The 21,242-nt window shown below is 45.3% G+C and overlaps 1 protein-coding gene across 1 annotated transcript in view; it reads left to right on the forward strand.

Moving 5' to 3' along the window:
- The window catches only part of LOC128692515 (pseudouridylate synthase RPUSD2), a 141,570-nt gene that overhangs the window by 78,696 nt on the left and 41,632 nt on the right, over window positions 1-21,242 (forward strand). Inside the window, exon 3 of the mRNA XM_070090117.1 lies at window positions 20,675-20,762. Within this exon, the coding sequence (XP_069946218.1) occupies window positions 20,675-20,762 (88 nt within the window). The remainder of the gene's footprint in view (window positions 1-20,674; window positions 20,763-21,242) is intronic.

Here is a 21,242-nt window from a genome sequence, read left to right on the forward strand (position 1 = left end):
TCCTCTATCCTTCAAGGAACGTCCCCTCTTTCCCCGGTCGACCCCTCGTGGGGGGTAGGGGAAGGGAGTGGGGGTCACATCGACACTGGACGTACTATCGACCTACTCCTCTCTCCCCTCTCTCCTACCCTAGCCCCCACCTCTCCTTTCCCCCCTCACTCCCTCCTTCCCTTCACTCCCTCCTTCCTTTCACTCCCTTCTTCCCTTCATCCCTCACTCTCTCCTTCCCATCACCCCTCCCTCCCCTCTCTTTCTCCTTTCTCTCTCTCTTACCTCGCTCCATTCATTTCTTTACTATTCCTTTCCCTTTCCTTCCCTCAATCCTCCTTTTCCTCGATCCTCCTTTTCCTCAATCCTCCCTTTACAGGTTTTATGGAAGTAACAGCAGTGATGCAACAGTGTAACAGCAGCATTGTAGCAGTGAGTTGCGTCACTCAGTGCCAGGCAGCAGAGTTGCGTCACTCAGTGCCAGGCAGCAGTGTAGCAGAGTTGCGTCACTCAGTGCCAGGCTGCAGCAGCAGTGAGGTGCGTCACTCAGTAGCAGTCTTGTTACTGGCACTGCTGGCACAGTCATTAGTGAAGGACTGCGCTCGTGTTCATATCACTCTCTAATTTACATGAAAATCTCGTCTAGTGACAGGTGGGTAACCCGCCTTGCCACTCCTGCAGCCCCCCGGTGTTTTAGCTGTGCCGTTCTTGCCTTTGTTAGTGTCTAAGAGATCCAAGTCGGACCGAAACATCGTCGTAAGGTCCTCCCTCCTATGTGCGGCTTATTTGTATATTGTTCCAGTCACGGTATTCTGCCTTTTTATTCTTTAAAGTTATCCATTTACTGCTAGGTGAAGAGAGGCTGAAGGTATTCTAACCTGCTTCTCCCGGTGATCGAAACCCAGGACCTGGCGATTTTTGAAGTGAGCGCTGATAGTCCCATTCTTCCTGTTCGATTCTGGTCAACTTTCCACTTGAAGGGTTGCCGAAAGCAATAATCACTGCCAACGTTGCTTACAGATTGTTGGGGCGTTTGTTTGGTACAACGTCTGTTTTTCAACGAACCATCAAACTTCCTAACAATAAACCATCAACACTGAACAGTGTACCATCAGCACTATGAACAATGAACCATCAACACCAATGAACAGTCATCATCGTGAACAATGAAACATCAATATCATAACAATGAACCATCAACACCATAACAATGAACCATCAACACCATAACAATGAACCATCAACACCATAACAATGAACCATCAACACCATAACAATGAACCATCAACACCATAACAATGAACCATCAACACCATAACAATGAACCATCAACATTCATCTTCCAGAGTACCATCTTGCTCTCAGCTAATACATAAACAACTTGTAAATTTCTCTGCCACACCATCTTGCAAGACGTCTGGTGTATGGTAATAAAGAAGTGTCGTTCGAACCTCTCCCTCAATCATCTTCAAGAATTTATGAGTTGCTATAAACCAATAAAGGAGAAGGGCCCAAATTTCAAATTTCTCCTCGTGGCATCGTGCATCATAGTTGCCATTTATGCTATGAGTCTCAGGCATAAAATTTCACTTGTGATGGTGTGTGCGGGGCATAAAGTTGGCGGTTAGCCAGTAAGCGAGCGGCATTAAGTCACTCCATTATAAAGTCAGCCTGGTTTTAGCATTGGGGACGCGTAGCCCAGCTAAAATTAAATTCCGGACAGCGTGTGTGGGAATATGCTCATTGGAAACTGGCCTGCCTAGGCTCCACCAATTACCACAGCCTCCAAGTGCCACTGTTGCTACACACTGCTAGTGATGCAGTGGTGGTCTCTCTCTTGTGTCCACTACTCGGATATGCATGGGTATTTTGCCCTGGGGAGAATGGGAGGGGGTTGGGCATTGGGTAGGGGAGACATGGAGTGCTTGGACAAAGCTAGGCTAGTAAGTAGAGACAAAGGGAAAAAATGAACAGATGAGGGAGGGACGTGTTTTGGGGGCAAGGTAGATTTGTAACTTTTACAGTATGTTGTGAGGAGTTGATGGAGTGAAGGGATTGTGGACACGAGTGTCAAGAGGGGAGGTAAGTGTGGAGGTGCTGTTGGGGAGGAGGTAAATGTGGAGGTACTGCTGGGGAGGAGGTAAGTGTAAAGGTGCTGTTGGGGAGGAGGTAAGTGTGGAGGTGCAGTTGGGAAGGAGGTAAGTGTGGAGGTACTATTGGGGAGGAGGTAAGTGTGGAGGTGATGTGGGGAGGAGGTAAGTGTGGAGGTACTGTTGGGGAGGAGGTAAGTGTGGAGGTGATGTGGGGAGGAGGTAAGTGTGGAGGTGCTGTTGGGGAGGAGGTAAGTGTGGAGGTACTGTTGGGGAGGTGTGAAGATGATTTGGGGAGGAGGTAAGTATGGAGGTGCTGTTGGGAGGAGGTAAGTGTGGAGATGATTTGGGGAGGAGGTAAGTGTGGAGGTACTGCTGGGGAGGAGGTAAGTGTGGAGGTGCTGTTGGGGAGGAGGTAAGCGTAGAGGTACTGTTGGGGAGGAGGGAAATATGAAGGTGATGTGGGGAGGAAGTAAGTGTGGAGGTGCTGTTGGGGAGGAGGTAAGTGTAGAGGTGCTGTTGGGGAGGAGGTAAGTGTGGAGGTGATGTGGGGAGGAGGTAAGTGTGGAGGTGATGTGGGGAGGAGGTAAATGTGGAGGTGATGTGGGGAGGAGGTAAGTGTGGAGGTGCTGTTGGGGAGGAGGTAAGTGTGGAGGTGCTGTTGGGGAGGAGGTAAGTGTGGAGGTGCTGTTGGGGAGGAGGTAAGTGTGGAGGTGCTGTTGGGGAGGAGGTAAGTGTGGAGGTACTGCTGGGGAGGAGGTAAGTGTGGAGGTGCTGTTGGGGAGGAGGTAAGTGTGGAGGTACTGCTGGGGAGGAGGTAAGTGTGGAGGTGATGTGGGGAGGAGGTAAGTGTGGCGGTGCTGTTGGGGAGGAGGTGTGGAGATGATTTGGAGAGGAGGTAAGTGTGGAGGTGCTGTTGGGGAGGAGGTAAGTGTGGAGGTACTATTGGGGAGGAGGTAAGTGTGGAGGTGATGTGGGGAGGAGGTAAGTGTGGAGGTGCTGTTGGGAAGGAGGTAAGTGTGGAGGTACTATTGGGGAGGAGGTAAGTGTGGAGGCGATGTGGGGAGGAGGTAAGTGTGGAGGTACTGTTGGGGAGGAGGTAAGTGTGGAGGTGATGTGGGGAGGAGGTAAGTGTGGAGGTGCTGTTGGGGAGGAGGTAAGTGTGGAGGTACTGTTGGGGAGGTGTGAAGATGATTTGGGGAGGAGGTAAGTGTGAAGGTGCTGTTGGGAGGAGGTAAGTGTGGAGATGATTTGGGGAGGAGGTAAGTGTGGAGGTACTGCTGGGGAGGAGGTAAGTGTGGAGGTGCTGTTGGGGAGGAGGTAAGTGTGGAGGTACTGTTGGGGAGGTGTGAAGATGATTTGGGGAGGAGGTAAGTGTGAAGGTGCTGTTGGGAGGAGGTAAGTGTGGAGATGATTTGGGGAGGAGGTAAGCGTAGAGGTACTGTTGGGGAGGAGGGAAATATGAAGGTGATTTGGGGAGGAGGTAAGTGTGGAGGTGCTGTTGGGGAGGAGGTAAGTGTGGAGGTACTGTTGGGGAGGTGTGAAGATGATTTGGGGAGGAGGTAAGTGTGAAGGTGCTGTTGGGAGGAGGTAAGTGTGGAGATGATTTGGGGAGGAGGTAAGCGTAGAGGTACTGTTGGGGAGGAGGGAAATATGAAGGTGATGTGGGGAGGAAGTAAGTGTGGAGGTGCTGTTGGGGAGGAGGTAAGTGTAGAGGTGCTGTTGGGGAGGAGGTGATGTGGGGAGGAGGTAAGTGTGGAGGTGATGTGGGGAGGAGGTAAATGTGGAGGTGATGTGGGGAGGAGGTAAGTGTAAAGGTGCTGTTGGGGAGGAGGTAAGTGTGGAGGTGCTGTTGGGGAGGAGGTAAGTGTGGAGGTGCTGTTGGGAAGGAGGTAAGTGTGGAGGTACTGCTGGGGAGGAGGTAAGTGTGGAGGTGATGTGGGGAGGAGGTAAGTATGGCGGTGCTGTTGGGGAGGAGGTAAGTGTGGAGGAACTGTTGGGGAGGAGGGAAGTGTGAAGGTGATGTGGGGAGGAAGTAAGTGTGAAGGTGATGTGGGGAGGAAGTAAGTGTGAAGGTGATGTGGGGAGGAAGTAAGTGTGAAGGTGATGTGGGGAGGAAGTAAGTGTGAAGGTGATGTGGGGAGGAAGTAAGTGTGGAGGTGCTGTTGGGGAGGAGGTAAGAGTCGAGGTGATGTGGGGAGGAAGTAAGTGTGGAGGTGGTGTGGGGAGGAGGTAAGTGTGGAAGTGATGTGGGGAGGAGGTAAGTGTGGAGATGATGTGGGGAGGAGGTAAGTGTGGAGGTGATGTGGGGAGGAGGTAAGTGTGGAGGTGATGCGGGAAGGAGGTAAGTGTGGAGGTGCTCGGAGGGATAAGAACTAGAGAGAATAAGTGAAACACGGCTAGTAACATCCGTAGACTGGTATACGTTGCTAGTAACATCCGTAGACTGGTATACGTTGCTAGTAACATCCGTAGACTGGTATACGTTGCTAGTAACATCCGTAGACTGGTATACGTTGCTAGTAATATCCCAAGACTGGTATACGTTGCTAATAACATTCGTAGACTGGTATACGTTGCTAGTAACATCCGTAGACTGGTACACGTTGCTAGTAACATCCGTAGACTGGTATACGTTGCTAGTAACATCCGTAGACTGGTATACGTTGCTAGTAATATCCCAAGACTGGTATACGTTGCTAATAACATTCGTAGACTGGTAAACGTTGCTAGTAACATCCGAAGACTGGTATACGTTGCTAATAACATTCGTAGACTGGTATACGTTGCTAATAACATTCGTAGACTGGTATACGTTGCTAGTAACATCCGAAGACTGGTATACGTTGCTAATAACATTCGTAGACTGGTATACGTAGCTAGTAACATCCGTAGACTGGTATACGTTGCTAATAACATTCATAGACTGGTATACGTAGCTAGTAACATCCGTAGACTGGTATACGTTGCTAATAACATTCGTAGACTGGTATACGTTGCTAATAACATTCGTAGACTGGTACACATTGCTAGTAACATCCGAAGACTGGTATACGTTGCTAGTAACATCCGTAGACTGGTATACGTTGTTAGTAACATCCGTAGACTGGTATACGTTGCTAGTAACATTCGAATACTGGTATACGTTGCTAGTAACATCCGTAGACTGGTATACGTTGCTAGTAACATCCGAAGACTGGTATACGTTGCTAGTAACATCCGAAGACTGATATACGTTGCTAGTAACATCCGTAGACTGGTATACGTTGCTAGTAACATCCCTAGACTGGTATACGTTGCTAGTGCCATCGAAGACTGGTATACGTTGCTAGTAACATCCGTAGACTGGTATACGTTGCTAGTAGCATCCGTAGACTGGTATACGTTGCTAGTAACATCCGAAGACTGGTATACGTTGCTAGTAACATCCGTAGACTGGTACACGTTGCTAGTAACATCCGAAGACTGGTATACGTTGCTAGTAACATCCGAAGACTGGTATACGTTGCTAGTAACATCCGAAGACTGGTATATGTTGCTAGTAACATCCGTAGACTGGTATACGTTGCTAGTAACATCCGTAGACTGGTATACGTTGCTAGTAACATCCGAAGACTGGTATACGTTGCTAGTAACATCCGTAGACTGGTATACGTTGCTAGTAACATCCGAAGACTGGTATACGTTGCTAGTAACATCCGAAGACTGGTATACGTAACTAATAACATCCGAAGACTGGTATACGTTGCTAGTAACATCCGTAGACTGGTATACGTTGCTAGTAACATCCGTAGACTGGTATACGTTGCTAGTAACATCCGTAGACTGGTATACGTTGCTAGTAACATCCGAAGACTGGTATACGTTGCTAGTAACATCCGAAGACTGGTATACGTTGCTAGTAACATCCGTAGACTGGTATACGTTGCTAGTAACATCCGTAGACTGGTATACGTTGCTAGTAACATCCGTAGACTGGTATACGTTGCTAGTAACATCCGTAGACTGGTATACGTTGCTAGTAACATCCGAAGACTGGTATACGTTGCTAGTAACATCCGAAGACTGGTATACGTTGCTAGTAACATCCGTAGACTGATATACGTTGCTAGTAACATCCGAAGACTGGTATACGTTACTAGTAACATCCGAAGACTGGTATACGTTACTAGTAACATCCGAAGACTGGTATACGTTACTAGTAACATCCGAAGACTGGTATACGTTACTAGTAACATCCGTAGACTGGTATACGTTACTAATAACATCACTTCTTAACTGTTTTACCGGGATTCTTAGTCACTACTTTTGTTGTAAGAGAGGATGGAAGGGGATTAGGAGAAGAGGGCGAGATGAAACGAGAAACAGCGAAAGGATGTTCGGTTATGGAAGAGCTTGAGAGGGGAGTGAAAGGAGAGAAAATGCAGTACTCTACCCCGTACCTGGAGGACGTAGATGATCGGAGGACAGAAAGGACGCTGTGAATCTACTTTCACGTACAACAGACAACATAACATACATCAATATACTAATTCCATTCCTAGTATTATCACAGATTCCACAGACTGAAAAAGACTCTGATACTATGCCCATATACCCATCCAGATCTCCGACTTTTGGCACGCTATATTTATAAAAAAAAATTAAAAATGCCCTGAGCATAATTTGGAGAAAGAGTTCAGACACACGTGAAATTCCAGAGGTCGTAACAAGGGCACGCATACCTCCAGTGCACTGAGGACTCGCTAGACCAAAAGCAAGAAAAAAATCTAGAGGCGAGCAGCACTAACATCACACCTCGTAAAAAATTATTTGAGGGTGCTAACAAAAAAGGGATAAATTATTTTTTCTGGACAGGCACGAAATTCATGAGCCAGGACAACATGGTTTTAGAACAGGAAAACCTGTCTGTCATAGCTCGTAGATCACTACTGCAAGACAGAGGTATGGGAAGTATACATGTAGACGTGAGTAGCACGATTTTGTAAAGGTATCTGACGAATACGACCACAGAGGGATAACATGTACAATGATATAAACATGTATACAAGAGAGTAAGAAATAGATAATGAGATTTTGAACAGAGGGAAGAGTGGGTGTAAAACAGAGAAAATACAGTCTTAGCAAAGTAAAAATTTGAGAAACAGTGAGAGAGAGAGAGAGAGAGAGAGAGAGAGAGAGAGAGAGAGAGAGAAAGGGAGAGAAAGGGAGAGAGAGAAAGGGAGAGAGAGAGAGAGAGAGAGAAAGGGAGGGAGAGAGAGAGAAAGGGAGAGAGAGAGACAGACAGACAGACTTTTTTATATTATATGGGTATTCAGAATGTGTGCTCTCAGACATTATGAAGTATTGTTTGAGTGTCAGTGATAACTACAACGTGGAAGGTAGCAGTGTAATGACTCACCTGAGACTAGAACCCAATCATAACTTCAATATAAAATTCTACAGGGTTTCCCTCAGCCAAGACATTAAAAGTATGAAGAGACCGAGATTTTTCGACATCCTTCATACATAAGGAGGAGGTACAACGTATCCTTGGTTGTCTTCAGCAGGAAACGTGACAAGATCCTCAAAGTTCAACATCAGCCAGGCTGTGGTGCGACTAGCATGAACAGCCTGGTTGATCAAGCCAGGCCTGGCCTGGGACCGAGCCCCGAGGTCAGTAACCCCACCCCCGAAATCGTCATCAGATAACCTTCAGGTATATACATGTAAACTACAGTGATGAACACGAGTTTCTCTCTCTCTCTCTCTCTCTCTCTCTCTCTCTCTCTCTTTGAGGTAGCAGCAGCAGCAGCAGCAGGCAGACATGAGGTGCAAAAGATAAGATAAGAGGTGACAGTTGAGGTGAGATACGCACCACTCCCTCCTCCGTTTTCTAACACCCACATACAAGACCCACTACCCATCACCTTCCCTCCCTCAACTCTCTCAGGCTAACTTGAGCCTTCCGTGCGGGATTCCCAAGGCTCACTTTACCTCTGAGTTGCTGCGTGGGTGGGTGAGAGGCTTTTAAGTCCAGGTGTCGGCATGTGTGTATGTGTATGTTTAGATCAGGTGTCAGGTATGTGTGTGTGTGTGTGTGTGTGTGTGTGTGTGTGTGTGTGTGTGTGTGTGTGTGTGTGTGTGTGTGTGTGTGTGTGTGTGTAGTCTTACTCTGGCTCCTGCTGAGTTTACACTCTCTTCGCTTCATAAGGCCTTTCATATCTATTCTTAAAGCTGTGTACAGATCCTGCCTCTACCGTCTTCGTTGTCTACGTCATTACACTTCTTTACGATTTACTCTAAGGCTGAAACAATACTTCCTGACCTCCCTGTGACTCATCTGGGTTTCTACCAGTTATGCCCTCGTGTACCTACTGTCCTCCTCGCGAACAGCTTATATGTGCTTGTCATTGTATATACATTGCAAGTTTAACCTACAATAATTACTGCTATAACTACTATTGCTGCTACCAGCTTCGCTAGGCTGAGGAATACTCTAAGTGTCTCTCTCTCTCTCTCTCTCTCTCTCTCTCTCTCTCTCTCTCTCTCTCTCTCTCTCTCTCTCTCTCTCGCTCCCTGCTGAATTGTTTACCTCCGACAGTCATTTGTTTCATCCCGGGGCTCGCTAATGACCCCTCTTCCTCCCACACACCACTTTTACCTCTTTTCAAGGTTTTCTTGCCTCTTAGGCAGGTTTATGTTGTGAAAGATGGAGAGGGGAAAAGCTCCCCTCCCTTCCTTCCCTCCTTCCCCTCCCCTTTGTGTCACACCTCAACATTTATTCCCCAGAGCTGTATGATACTCGGGTTTAGCGCCTCCCCTGAATAATAATCTTCGTGTTGTACCTCAGTAGTGTGTTTAGGGGGAAGATCGAGTTGTAGTTCCTGGGCTCCCCGCCTGTTAATCATCAACTGCCTAATGTTAGACAAATTTAGCCTCGTTGGTTATATTCCAACATTTAAATTGGTGTGGAGTGGTCCTCCACTACTTGCTGCACTGGTTCACTGCTCGTGTATCCCTGGCTCATGGTGGTAGCGAGTTGCCTTGTGTACTCTCGTCTTGGTGTTTCCTCGCAGTGGTTGTTCAGCCAAGTGTTAATATACCAGTTCTTCTGTTTGGATTAAAATAGCATTATTGGTGGTCTTCCATAACCGTGCGAGTTACTGCAGCATAGCTTGTGTTATCCTCACACTGGGCTTACTGCCTCTTTGTATTACTGCTAGGAACTCTCTGTCCTTCATAGCTCTCTTTCTTGTGCAAGGTCTGGTCCCTTATCCCGTTTTCTTCGTTTGAAAGTACGTACTTCCACCAGGTACTTGAGTTGTAGCAGAGATGACTGGCTCTCTAAGTGGGTTCAGATTCTAGCTCCTCGAGTGTTTTCTCCAGCCTGAGTGACAGTATTATGTGACAAGCACGAAGTCTCTCATTATCGTGGGTTTCTGACATGATGACACAGGAAGGTGTGTTATGACGTTCATTAACCTCTCTACATCCATTTTTCGGTGCTTGATGTCCTCGTCAATAGCTTCTCACCTACTTGCCAACCACCTGAGATGCTATCTCAATTATCCTTATGACTTCATTATTGTCGTCGTATTCCTGTCTTGGTCTTCTTCCATTTGGCAGCGGTTGTGTAGAACTGCCGCCATTGTCATTGATCATGTTGTGGTGGTCTCAAGTACAAAGTCTGTAAACCCTGAGGTACTTGATGCTTCCCAGCTGTTCCTGTTTATTTTCTTCTCTGATAATGAGCGCTACTTCCCCTCCTCTCTTGTCGTCTCTGCTGTGCCTCTTCATATTACATGATTTGTTTTGACTATATTGTAGATCTTTTTCATTACCAATGTTAGTTTCCTTTGATGGTTGTGAATGGGCTGCTCTCTTTCACTTTTACTTCATCTGACTTGTAGATAATACCATCTGTGTTTGTGGCTAAGATTATGAGAATCCTTGTGTTTTATGTTTGAAGGCTGGTAACAGGTGCTTCAACTGACACGTACCGAAGGTGGGGTTGGTGCTGGCAGGTGTTTCAACTGACACTGAAGGTGGAGTTGGTGCTGGTAAGTTTCTCAACTGACACTTACTGAAGGTGGGGTTGGTGCTGGTAGGTGTCTCAACTGACACTTACTGAAGGTGGGGTTGGTGCTGGTAGGTGTCTCAACTGATAGTTTATGTATATTTAATGTCTATCCGTCATCCCCTTGTGCTGGTCTCACCCGTTTTCAAGAGCCTGTAGTTGATGCTGCTTTGTACCCTGCATACTGTGACCAAGTTCTGTGTGTGTTCGTCTCTAGATAAACGTAAGATCTGGGTCTTTCAAATTATCCTCACAGTTACACGTCTCAGAAAATATTCCTTTTAATAAGTATTTCTTCAAAAGAATTCGTTTATAACTTGAGAAGGCTTCAAACTTTCAGTGTTGATGCACTGGGACTAAGGGGTTTCCTGTCACTACTGACATGTGTAAGTGTTCTCTGCTCAATTTTATACAGACCATTCGAAATTTTGTCTCCATGTGATAACCTGAGAAAGCCTCTTCTGATCGGCTTCAAACTTTTACCACTGGTTCTATCCTTCTTAGAAGGTTGGCACTGATACTGCGGTGTCTAGGTGACACTTTGCCAGTTTTATTGAAATAATATGACTGTGCTTCTTCTGACTGACTCCAGTCATTAATGACTGATACATCACATGTACAAGATGGTGTTCATTAAGTGTAGGATTTGTAGATTCGAATTTGCCCATTTCCTAACTTAGTTAACAAACTTATAATTGTTGGATTCCGAGCAATAGCCGGAAAGTGGTTCTTCTGGTCGGCTTCAAACTTCCACTGATAGTGGGCTTTGGTCAAAGGAAGATTTACACTGATTTTTTTTTTTTTGCAATGCGAGTTATAAATTGCCAATCTAACTCATAGGCTTCCATACAGTAACTGTTTTGTGTTCCACTTCAAGACTTCAACGTTGCTTCTCCTACAGAAATTTATGGAATACGTAGAGGTTAATTTATTTTAATGAATCACTTGGTTAATTGGTTTCTATGTGATAACTTGTGTCTAGTTCTTCTGTCTGGCTGTAAATCGTCAAAGTTGATATTTAAGTGCGTTAGAAACTTGTGAAGTACTACAGACCAGGAAGGGAACTGAAGGTAACCAGGAAGGGGACTCGAGTGGGAACTAGTGGGTTGAAGGAGACAGGTCGACGCCTCACCTCCGCAACCCGCCATAATGACCTGCCCGCTGTATGATAATGAAGAGCGAATGACGTCGTTTGTATTCACTGCCGCTGTCGATTTCAATTCCCGTCGTTTGGGCCTCCGCCGGGGGCTGCCCCTGATTACACCCCCCCCCCATCACTCGCAATCTACACTCACCTGACGGGAAAAAAATAAGTTGACGTTACGATAGAGATCGCGTGTATCACAGGCTGCGGCGGCGGCGGCAAAAGCGGCGGCGGCGGAGACAAGTTCTGGAATATTTTATAGTCCGTCAAGTATTGGCGGCGACAACTTGCTCCACAGGAGGGACTGGTAAAAAATGTGGTTGGACACACTTGAAGATAAATCACGACTGTCGAGAAATGGAAATAGCTTTATGGGACGTAAAGTGTCAGAAAAATAAGGTGGCGTGAAGAGAGCACGAGAGGGAATTTGGTGAACAGCAGCAGCAGCTCAGCTGTAGCAGCTGCTACACTGACAACAGCAGCAGCAGCTCAGCTGTAGCAGCTGCTACACTGACAACAGCAGCAGCAGCTCAGCTGTAGCAGCTGCTACACTGACAACAGCAGCAGCAGCTCAGCTGTAGCAGCTGCTACACTGACAACAGCAGCAACAGCAACTCGGCTGTAGCAGCTGGCTGCACTCGCCTAATCGTTCCTTTGTTACAAACAGGAAAATGAAGCGCTCAACCCCGACTGGGAAGTAATCACATTTGATCCAAGGAAAGAGCTGCTCTAACTCCTTGAGTCAAGCGCCCTTCCCAGGGATCAAAGCATTACCTTGTACAGCTTACGTCTTGCAAGATTAATTTATTGTGCGAGTGTATGGAAAGGAGAAAAAATGAAACCACAAGTGCAAAGTCAGCACTAACAGTTTGGTTGACCACGTCATCAACCAGGAGGCCTGGTTTGGGACTGGCCCGCTGGGCGCTGACCCCTGGAATCGTCTGCAGGTAATCTTCAGGAACTACTAGGGTGATGATCCCCAAAGCAATCAGAAGGTACTTAATTAAGAGGCAGATACCAGGTAGAATGTCGACACACGAAATTAACCATTACAGTATCTCAAGTAGACAACAGGTAGAATGTCGACACATCAAATTAACCATCACAGTCTCTCTCAAGTAGACAACAGGTAGAATGTCGACGCGTCAAATCAACCCTCAGTGTCTCTGAGTTTACACACACGTCTCCAACATTCGCGTTGCCTGTCTCTCCTGGTCTTCCCTCTCAACTTACACTGGAAACTCTGTATGATGGCACGGGTGGGGGGGGGGGGGCTATTTCAGGAATAGTAATCAGAATGCTCGTCTTGGAGAGAATTCTCGACAGGCATTCTTAAAACATTTACACATTTCAAATATCATGAATGTCCTGGATACTTTTTTTTTTTTGACTAGGTGGGAGGGAAGGGAAGGGCTGTTGCAGGTGGTATTCATATATATTAACGCCGGTAATGAAATTTTTAAATTCGAAAATAAGTGGAGGCAGAAGTTAGGGAGGTGTGAGGTGTGAGGGAGAGGTGTGGGGAGAGGAGTCAGGGAGAGGTGTGACGAGGCTGCAGACAGCGACCCGGTCCACCTGTTAATTAACATGAGGTAAACACCACCAGGATTGTGAAATTATGTTTCGTGTGTGTGTGTGTGTGTGTATGTGTGTGTGTGTGTGTGTGTGTGTGTGTGTGTGTGAGAGAGAGAGAGAGAGAGAGAGAGAGAGAGAGAGAGAGAGAGAGAGAGAGAGAGAGAGAGAGAAATGAGAATTATCGAAACCCAGCTCCTGGCATTGCCTCCTAGACCACTTTGATCGGCATTACTGATTTTTGACCCCTTGAACGTTATCGTTATCTACTCTTGAAGTCTCCCTGGAGTTTATTTATCACTGTCCTTACATCATCATATTGTTTTCATTAGTTTTACATCGTCAACAGTGGCACACAACTCAATCCCCTCCGGTAGATCATTCATGCGTACAAGTAACTTCAGTTGTAACACCGACCCTTGAGGAACTTCACTCCTTACTCTTTCTTACCGTGTTGATGTGGTAGTCGTGGTGTTCTTGTCTTGGCGTGGTGAGGTCGTGGTTGTGGTGTAGCGGTGGTCGTGTTGAGGAATAACAAGGGGAGTCATACCGCCGTATACGAGGGATGGTGAGGTACACACACACAACACACACAACACACACAACACACACAACACACACAACCACACACAACACACACACACACACACACACACACGCACACCAGAGACAGTCGTGTTCAAGCCATGGTTGCCCCTCTGGTCCTTGTGATCGGGAACAGCTGAAGCCAGAGTGGCTCACTCTCACATTCTCTCCAATAACGCTGGTCGGTTCGAGGGGACGACTGATTAGGAGTGTTCCGTATATATTCCCTTTCTAGTGGAATGCTTGACAATATCCTCATTTACCTGCTGAAGTCTCATTACTCAGGTTGGCACATTTCAACACAGACCTAGCCTCTGTGGTGGAATATGACGGGAAAGCATAGCTATCTTTTGTTCCCGCTGTATAACTAATATACAAAATAATGTAGCGGCACACTGCTGATGTACCCAGTTTTTCTAAATAAAACAAATTCTCACACTAAAATTCTCTCTCCAATTCACTTTCCCTAAATCCAAACTCACTCACTCACTCTGCCCCTAACTCGCTCTTCCCTATCTTTCTCATTCCTCCCAGGGGTACCCACAGGTAGAGTCACCCTCTAAATCTTCCACACTCCTCTGAACGCCCCGACAGGATGAAAAATCTGTTAAACGCGACCTCACAGAGGCCGTTTCCTGTCCGCCAGATTGGAGCTGTGCAACATACATGTTCTTAGTGCTTGTGTGCCACGGTAGGTTTTATCTTTTTATTTACCAAAATTGGATGCATCAGCAATGTGCTGCTTCCCTGTTCTATATGATAATTACAGTGAGAATAAAAGTTATTTAGCTATATTTGCCTGTTATATTTCGTCATATAGGATGGGTTACATAGCGCTGAAATATGTCAGCCTGAGCTGGGGCACTTCAGTAGGTCAATGAGGATATCGTCAGGTATTCCATTAAGCATTGTCAAGTATTCCATTAAGCATTCATCAACTACAGCTGCTTCAAAGGTTTCCTTCCAGCAGAGCTGGAGTTACTATCACTTGGAAATTACCATCTCTCAGGATGCACTATCCCATACACAGGAGAAATGGAACTATAGTGAAGTTATCTGCATCACAGACAGGGACAACCAAAATTATAAACATGAGAGAAAAAGAAGAGGATAGAGGGGAGGAATCGAAGTACATCATGTATCTAGGAATACATACATACATTATATGATGATAATGTACATTGGGTGTTGCATGGAGGGAGGTCAAGGGGGGATGGAGATTCACAAAATAACTTATTCGAACCATAACAGTATTTCGAACGACAGATCATTTAGGACAAGGAAAATTATTCTGTATGGTGACAAACAAATCTAAGTCACAGAAAAGTAGGCAAGTTTGTGCCACCACCAGACGAACATAATTTAAGTTGAGGCGGGGAAGGGGAGATGAAGTACTGGGATGGCCAGGGCATGTAGTGATGGCCAGGGCATATACTGTGATGGCTAGGGCATGTACTGTGATGGCCAGGGCATGTACTGGGATGGCCAGGGCATGTACTGTGATGGCCAGGGCATGCACTGGGATGGCCAGGGCATGTACTGTGATGGCCAGGGCATGTACTGGGATGGCCAGGGCATGTACTGGGATGATCTCACTTATAAAAGTTATAACGTGTACACAATTTACATCTCGGAAACAGTTTTACCGGATTTAATGAAACAAAATTGATATCAAGGAATATAGTGTCAATTCAACTCTCTGAACTGCATGATGTTTCTTTATGACAGATGTGTAGAATTGCTAAACAAAATCTATGAGGTCATATATGAGAAATTGAAAAAAACAAGAAAATTATAAACGTGTAGATATTAACGCATTTCTTTGAGGCGTGCACAAGGCGCCTTAAAAGCGATTTTTAACGATTTTTTAGCAATACTGACATGACAGTCTGGAAACACCTGCTGGATACCCAGTCCACTGGACAATATTATAAAAGCAAATGAACACTTTCGTGTCGAATCATTGTCGGACTGTCTTCAGGCAGCCAGGGTTTAATACGAATTATCCAGAGCATCACCTGGGATCTGACAGCTTGCTGTGTTTGGGAATTTGGTTAAGCTCTGCTAATGCATCATTAGCCCAGGGGCGAATCTACTATGAAACTAATGAAGCTTAAAGTTGAGGGCCCCTAATCCCGGAGGGGTCCCAGAAGCGACTTTAGTCCACATTGCTTAAAAATTTTGGGTCTACTGTATAAAAAGGGGTTGCAACGGGGCCCTCATAACAGTTCAAGCTTCAGGACCCCGGAAAGCTGAGTATGACAGTTACAAATTACTTCTAAAATGTTAGCAAATAGGAAGGTACACTGCCTAATAACAAAACAAATATTTGTTTTAAGTTTGAGAGTGATCGGAGGAGGCATTCTCAAGTTATCATAGAATATTTACCCTTTGAGCATTGCTACCAAAATATCACAGAAAACGTATCAGTCACAAAAAACGGACCACAGTCGCAGAAAATGAGCGACAGTCCTAAAAAGAAAAAAGGGCGAACCACCCAGAGAAAATGAATAGCTGCCTGGCTAATGAATAAGGTTCATCGTTAATCACATGAGGCCCCATTAAGTGATTCGCCAAGGTATTTGTACCCAGCATGTGCCGTGCCGCTGCCTGACAATGAGCTTATTATTCATTTTCTTGGCGACGACTCGACTAAATTATTATTATTATTATAATAAAAAAGAAGCGCTAAGCCACAAGGGCTATACAGCGCTGCAGGGCAGGGAAGGAAGCGAGGGTATTGGGCGGCAGAAGGGGGGAGGGATGATCAGTAGGTTACAGAAAACAGCGGAGCAGGGGATAGTGCGGGGGTAGAGGGTAGCAAGAGATTGAGGTAGAAAGGGCTGAAGGCATCAGAGTTTGTGAAGTAAGTCAGTTGTTGTCAAAAAGTCAATGAGAGAGTCTGGATGAAAGGTGGGTCCATCAGCGAGAAGGGAAGGTAAAGAGAGAGCAGCGGAGCGACGACGACGAAGGAAGTAAATTCTGCGTGCTCGTTGATAAAGTGGGGAGTCTAACAGAATGTGGCTGACTGATAATGGAACCTGACAATTCTCAGAGAGAGGAGCAGGGTGCCTCTCCACGAGATATCCATGAGTAAGACGAGTATGGCCAATGCGAAGACGGGAGAGAGTAGTCTCCCAACCTCGACACTGGTGACAAGAAGACGGCCAGTAACCTATACTCGGTTTAATAGATTGAAGTTTGTTACCGAGCATAGTAGACCAACGTTGTTGCCAACGGGTGTGAAGGTGGGTAGCTATTGCAGCAAAATAGTCCGTAAATGGAACGCCTCTATATGAAACTGGTAGGTCATGTACTGCTGACCGCGCAGCAGTGTCTGCCTGTTCATTGCCCTGTACGTCAACATGACCAGGAACCCAAAAAAAACAATATCTTTATGCTTGGTAAAGATGCGGCGTAGCCAAAGTTGGATACGGAGGACTAAGGGGTGAGGTATATCAAATTTCTGTATAGCCTGTAAAGCACTAAGGGAGTCTGAGACAACCACAAATGATGACACAGGCATAGATGCAATACGGATAAGTGCTGCAAGAATGGCATACAATTCAGCAGTAAAAATACTCGACTAAAAATCCCTCGTATAATGCTTATATATTTCTTAAATAATTATTCCTGGTATTAGCAAGTGTATGCGTAAAAATACCAGACAAGACGCCTTGAAACACACTAAAAGTGTCATAAGTAAGCACAGCTGCTTCCCACCGCAGCTTTAATAGTGAGTTTGCTCCACACTGAATATCACCAGCACAAACACTATTTTCCTCGCTCTTAATACACAGAGCTGAAACATGCAATTTTTTTTCGTGTTATATACAAAAAATAGAGAAAGAAGTTCATTTAATCAGTCTCGTAAACCAAACATTGCGGCGGGGAATTTATTTTCCCGCCAGATGAAGGCGGGGAATTTATTTTCCCGCCAGATGAAGGCGGGGAATTTATTTTCCCGCCAGATGAAGGCGGGGAATTTATTTTCCCGCCAGATGAAGGCGGGGAATTTATTTTCCCGCCAGATGAAGGCGGGGAATTTATTTTCCCGCCAGATGAAGGCGGGGAATTTATTTCCCCGCCAGATGAAGGCGAGGAATTTATTTCCCCGCCAGATGAAGGCGGGAATTTATTTTTCCCTCCAGATGAAGGCGGGGAATTTATTTTCCTGCCAGATGAAGGCGGGGAATTTATTTTCCCGCCAGATGAAGGCGGGGAATTTATTTTCCCGCCAGATGAAGGCGGGGAATTTATTTTCCCGCCAGATGAAGGCGGGGAATTTATTTTCCCGCCAGATGAAGGCGGGGAAGTTTTTTCCCGCCAGATGAAGGCGGGGAAATTGAACCAGGTTAAGGAAGAGCTGGCAAACACTCGCTGGTGATAGCAAGATAAAACAGCCTTGGCTTTAAAATTCCTGTGTTATATTAGCCAAGCAAGCAAAAATTAAAGCATTATGCGTCCACGTGTGCAATTTACAACTTTTATTGTGCAACATTTTATTTCGGGGGTTTAAAAGACAGAGCGAGCGGCGTTTGAGCTTCGCCTGGCGAAAAAAATTCAATGTGACGGGCAGATGTGACGTCTCCGGGTGGGTGGGTGGCAGGCGATGGGTGGAGGGTAGCAGGCAGTGGGTGGCAGGAGGTTAAGTGATGGGTGGTAGGTGGAGGTTGTTAGGTGATAGGTGGAGGTTGTTAGGTGATGACGGGTGGCAGGTGAAAGTTGCCAGGTGGCAGGCCGCAAATATTCACCTATTTTTGTTTGGTTGGGAGAAAACTCCTGACCACTAAATCCTCCTTGACCAGCACTACTAGGTTCTAACTTCACGAGCCTTATCGTGAAACTGTGTATGGAGTCTTCCTCCACCACCCTGTTTTAGCTGATTTCCCTTTCACCTTGAGACTAAAGAAATACTTCCTATTATAATTATTTCCCTAACCTGGCTTTTCCTTTACCCAGGTCCCTGTCTCTCAGTCCCTTTCTACTCTATCAATTCTTTTTAAAACTACGTACCTCTTGATTATACCTTCCTTGTTCCTCCTCTTCTCCACGCTAGGTTCAATTAACTTTATTCTGGTTCTGGAACTATAGTCTCACTGAAGGTCTGTGATCCTTGATAATGTCACTGAAGGTCTGCGATCCTTGATAGTGTCACTAAAGGCCTGTGATCCTTGGTAATTAAATTTGACGTAGAACTCAACTTTCAAATGAAACTGTTTCAAAATATTGTACAATAGTTAGAAAGCCCATAGAATGCACAGCATTTCGGGCAAACTTCGATTAGTATTAAGACTACATAGTTTTATAATGGGTTAATTAAGAATAACATCCTGAAGGATACCACAGCTTCTTGAATGATGTTGAATGTTTATGACTGCTAGATTATAGTGTGCTCACTCTGCTCCTCTGAGAACATAGCGTGGTGGCAGGTGATGGCAAGTAGCGGTAGGTGATGGCAAGTGATGACAAGTAGTGGCAGGTGATGGCAAGCAGTGGAAGGTGGTGGCAAGCAGTGGAAGGTGGTGGCAAGTAGTGACAGGTGATGGCAAGGAGTGGAAGGTGGTGGCAAGGAATGGCAGGTCGTGGCAAGTAGTGGAGGTGGTGGCAAGTAGTGGCAGGTAATGGCAAGCAGTGGCAGGTGATGGCAAGTAGTGGAAGGTGGTGGCAAGCAGTGGAAGGTGGTGGCAAGCAGTGGAAGGTGGCAAGGAGCGGTAGCTGCAAGGGTAAGGTGGCAAGGAGTGGCTGGTGGTGCTCCAAGTGAAAGGTGGCAAAGAATGGCAGATGGTGCTGCAGATGGCAGTACTACAGATTTCTCTCCACCAGTTCTGGATTCACTCTCTTTCCATTTTCGTCGTTAAATTTATCACTTGAGACAAAATAAAACGTGTCAAACTAGGAAAAAACTTTAATAATACCTTGTAATTTATCCTTTCACTTGCTAAGTTTTACTTCCCACGAGAACCTCCCGAGGTTTACTCAGGGTGGCCATTAACAATCAGCAGCCGAAAATTTGTTAATTCAGGTAATTCGTCTTGCTAATAAGCCTTGAAGTAATTAGTGAGCAGGTAAGAGGGAACGTTCTCTCATTACGGTGCTGGCCCCCTCTAGGTCGAGAATACCTGGGAGTTGGGAAGAACGGATGGAGGGAGGGGGGGGGGGGTGAAGGGTAGTATGCCGCATTTAGAATCGATGCCTAAATTAAACATTATAGTTTTCAACTCTGATTTTCACAACTGAATTTTCAGACTAAGAACTGTTATCCTACCTCACCTCATTTCACAGCCTAGCCCTATCTAGGGTACATTACCACTTCTAGGTTGCGACTCACAAAAGCCGTCTAGTTAAACTGAGGCATAAAGTATATGGAGGACTTGCTCACAGAGTTGTAATCCACGCTCTCGAACACTGAGTTACACTTTCTCCAGATGTAGAACTTATTCATCTGATCTGTTACTTTGGTGTTCACTAGGTCTTTTCCCTCAGGTTTGCCTCCTTTCCCTCATTTACCTTCAAGTGAGAGGTCTCTGCATATCCCCTCAAAGTATGTGGAGCCCAAAGACTGGGAGGTGGGAGGGAAATTCATGGCTAACGTGGTCCTGGAAATGGTTGGCGGAATGGTTATCGCATTAGTCTGGCAACTCACTTGGCCAGAATTCGATTTTCACTAAAGCGGGAATGGTAGACACTCAACTGGTGAGCAGGAAACGTGCCCTTGTTGGGAGTAGGAGCGGGAGGAGATTGTGGGATACAAAGAGTTGGTATACAAAGGTTAGTCAAGGCTCTTTACAAACAAAATTTGCAAAATCAAACATACAATATGCATACTAACTAAAAACACATTAAAACTAAAAATCACTTAAATATTCCATGAAAAGAACAGATGTAACCATAAAAACTTAGCTCTCTACTAAAAATACATCAATTCATTCACACTAAAAGATTTCCCTAAAATAACACCCAGGTCTCTACAGATATCAAATGGTTATAAAACTCATCCTTCATCTGTTATGGCTGGAGCCTAAGGCATATTAAAATGCGGTTCACATTCCACAAGATACACAGAGAAGACCAGAATTACCTTCAAAAGATAGCAACGAATAACCAAAATAAGATAAGCTGTAAGACTTGCCTATTTTCTAATGCAAGTTTTTTGACTCGTTCCCATTTTCTTTGACATTTTCGCATTACTTAACATGGTGGTTGTTGACTAAGATGCATTTTTGTGTGTTACAGGCAAAGCTCGAGACGAAGGCGCTCAAGGCTAAGAGACCAGGCTTCTCCGAGGAGCGATACAACGAAACTTCTTACTACATAGAAAATGGTGAGCAGTCTGATATTCCAGCTGATACTCGACTGAAGAAGCCTACTGTGTAGGCGAAACGTTTCATAATAAAGATACCTAACTCTTGCATATGTGTCTTACCTAACAACCTGTCGGTATTTTATACCATTTTAATGTTCATATACTATATTACAGAAAATGGGTAGGTAAGGTGTATTTACATGTAATTTCAGTGAGATTTTTTTTTTTGTGCAAACTACACACAGGTAGAAACTATAAATAATGACAAGGATTTAAATGCAGTAATATCAGTTTTGTTTTACATTTACATGTTATATTTTATTTAAACATGTCAGCAGTGTAATAGACAGTAGTTTGCAGATTATATTCAAGAGTAAACTGGCTGTGGTGTCGTTCACATTTGTCTTAACTTAAACCACTAATTAAAATACAACTCTGCCTTGCCTTAACAACCCTAAGTAGCTCATTAGTTCCCATGGAGAGAAATGGTATAAAATA

Source organism: Cherax quadricarinatus, chromosome 30 (assembly GCF_038502225.1).
Source record: "Cherax quadricarinatus isolate ZL_2023a chromosome 30, ASM3850222v1, whole genome shotgun sequence".
Classification (NCBI taxonomy): domain Eukaryota; kingdom Metazoa; phylum Arthropoda; class Malacostraca; order Decapoda; family Parastacidae; genus Cherax; species Cherax quadricarinatus.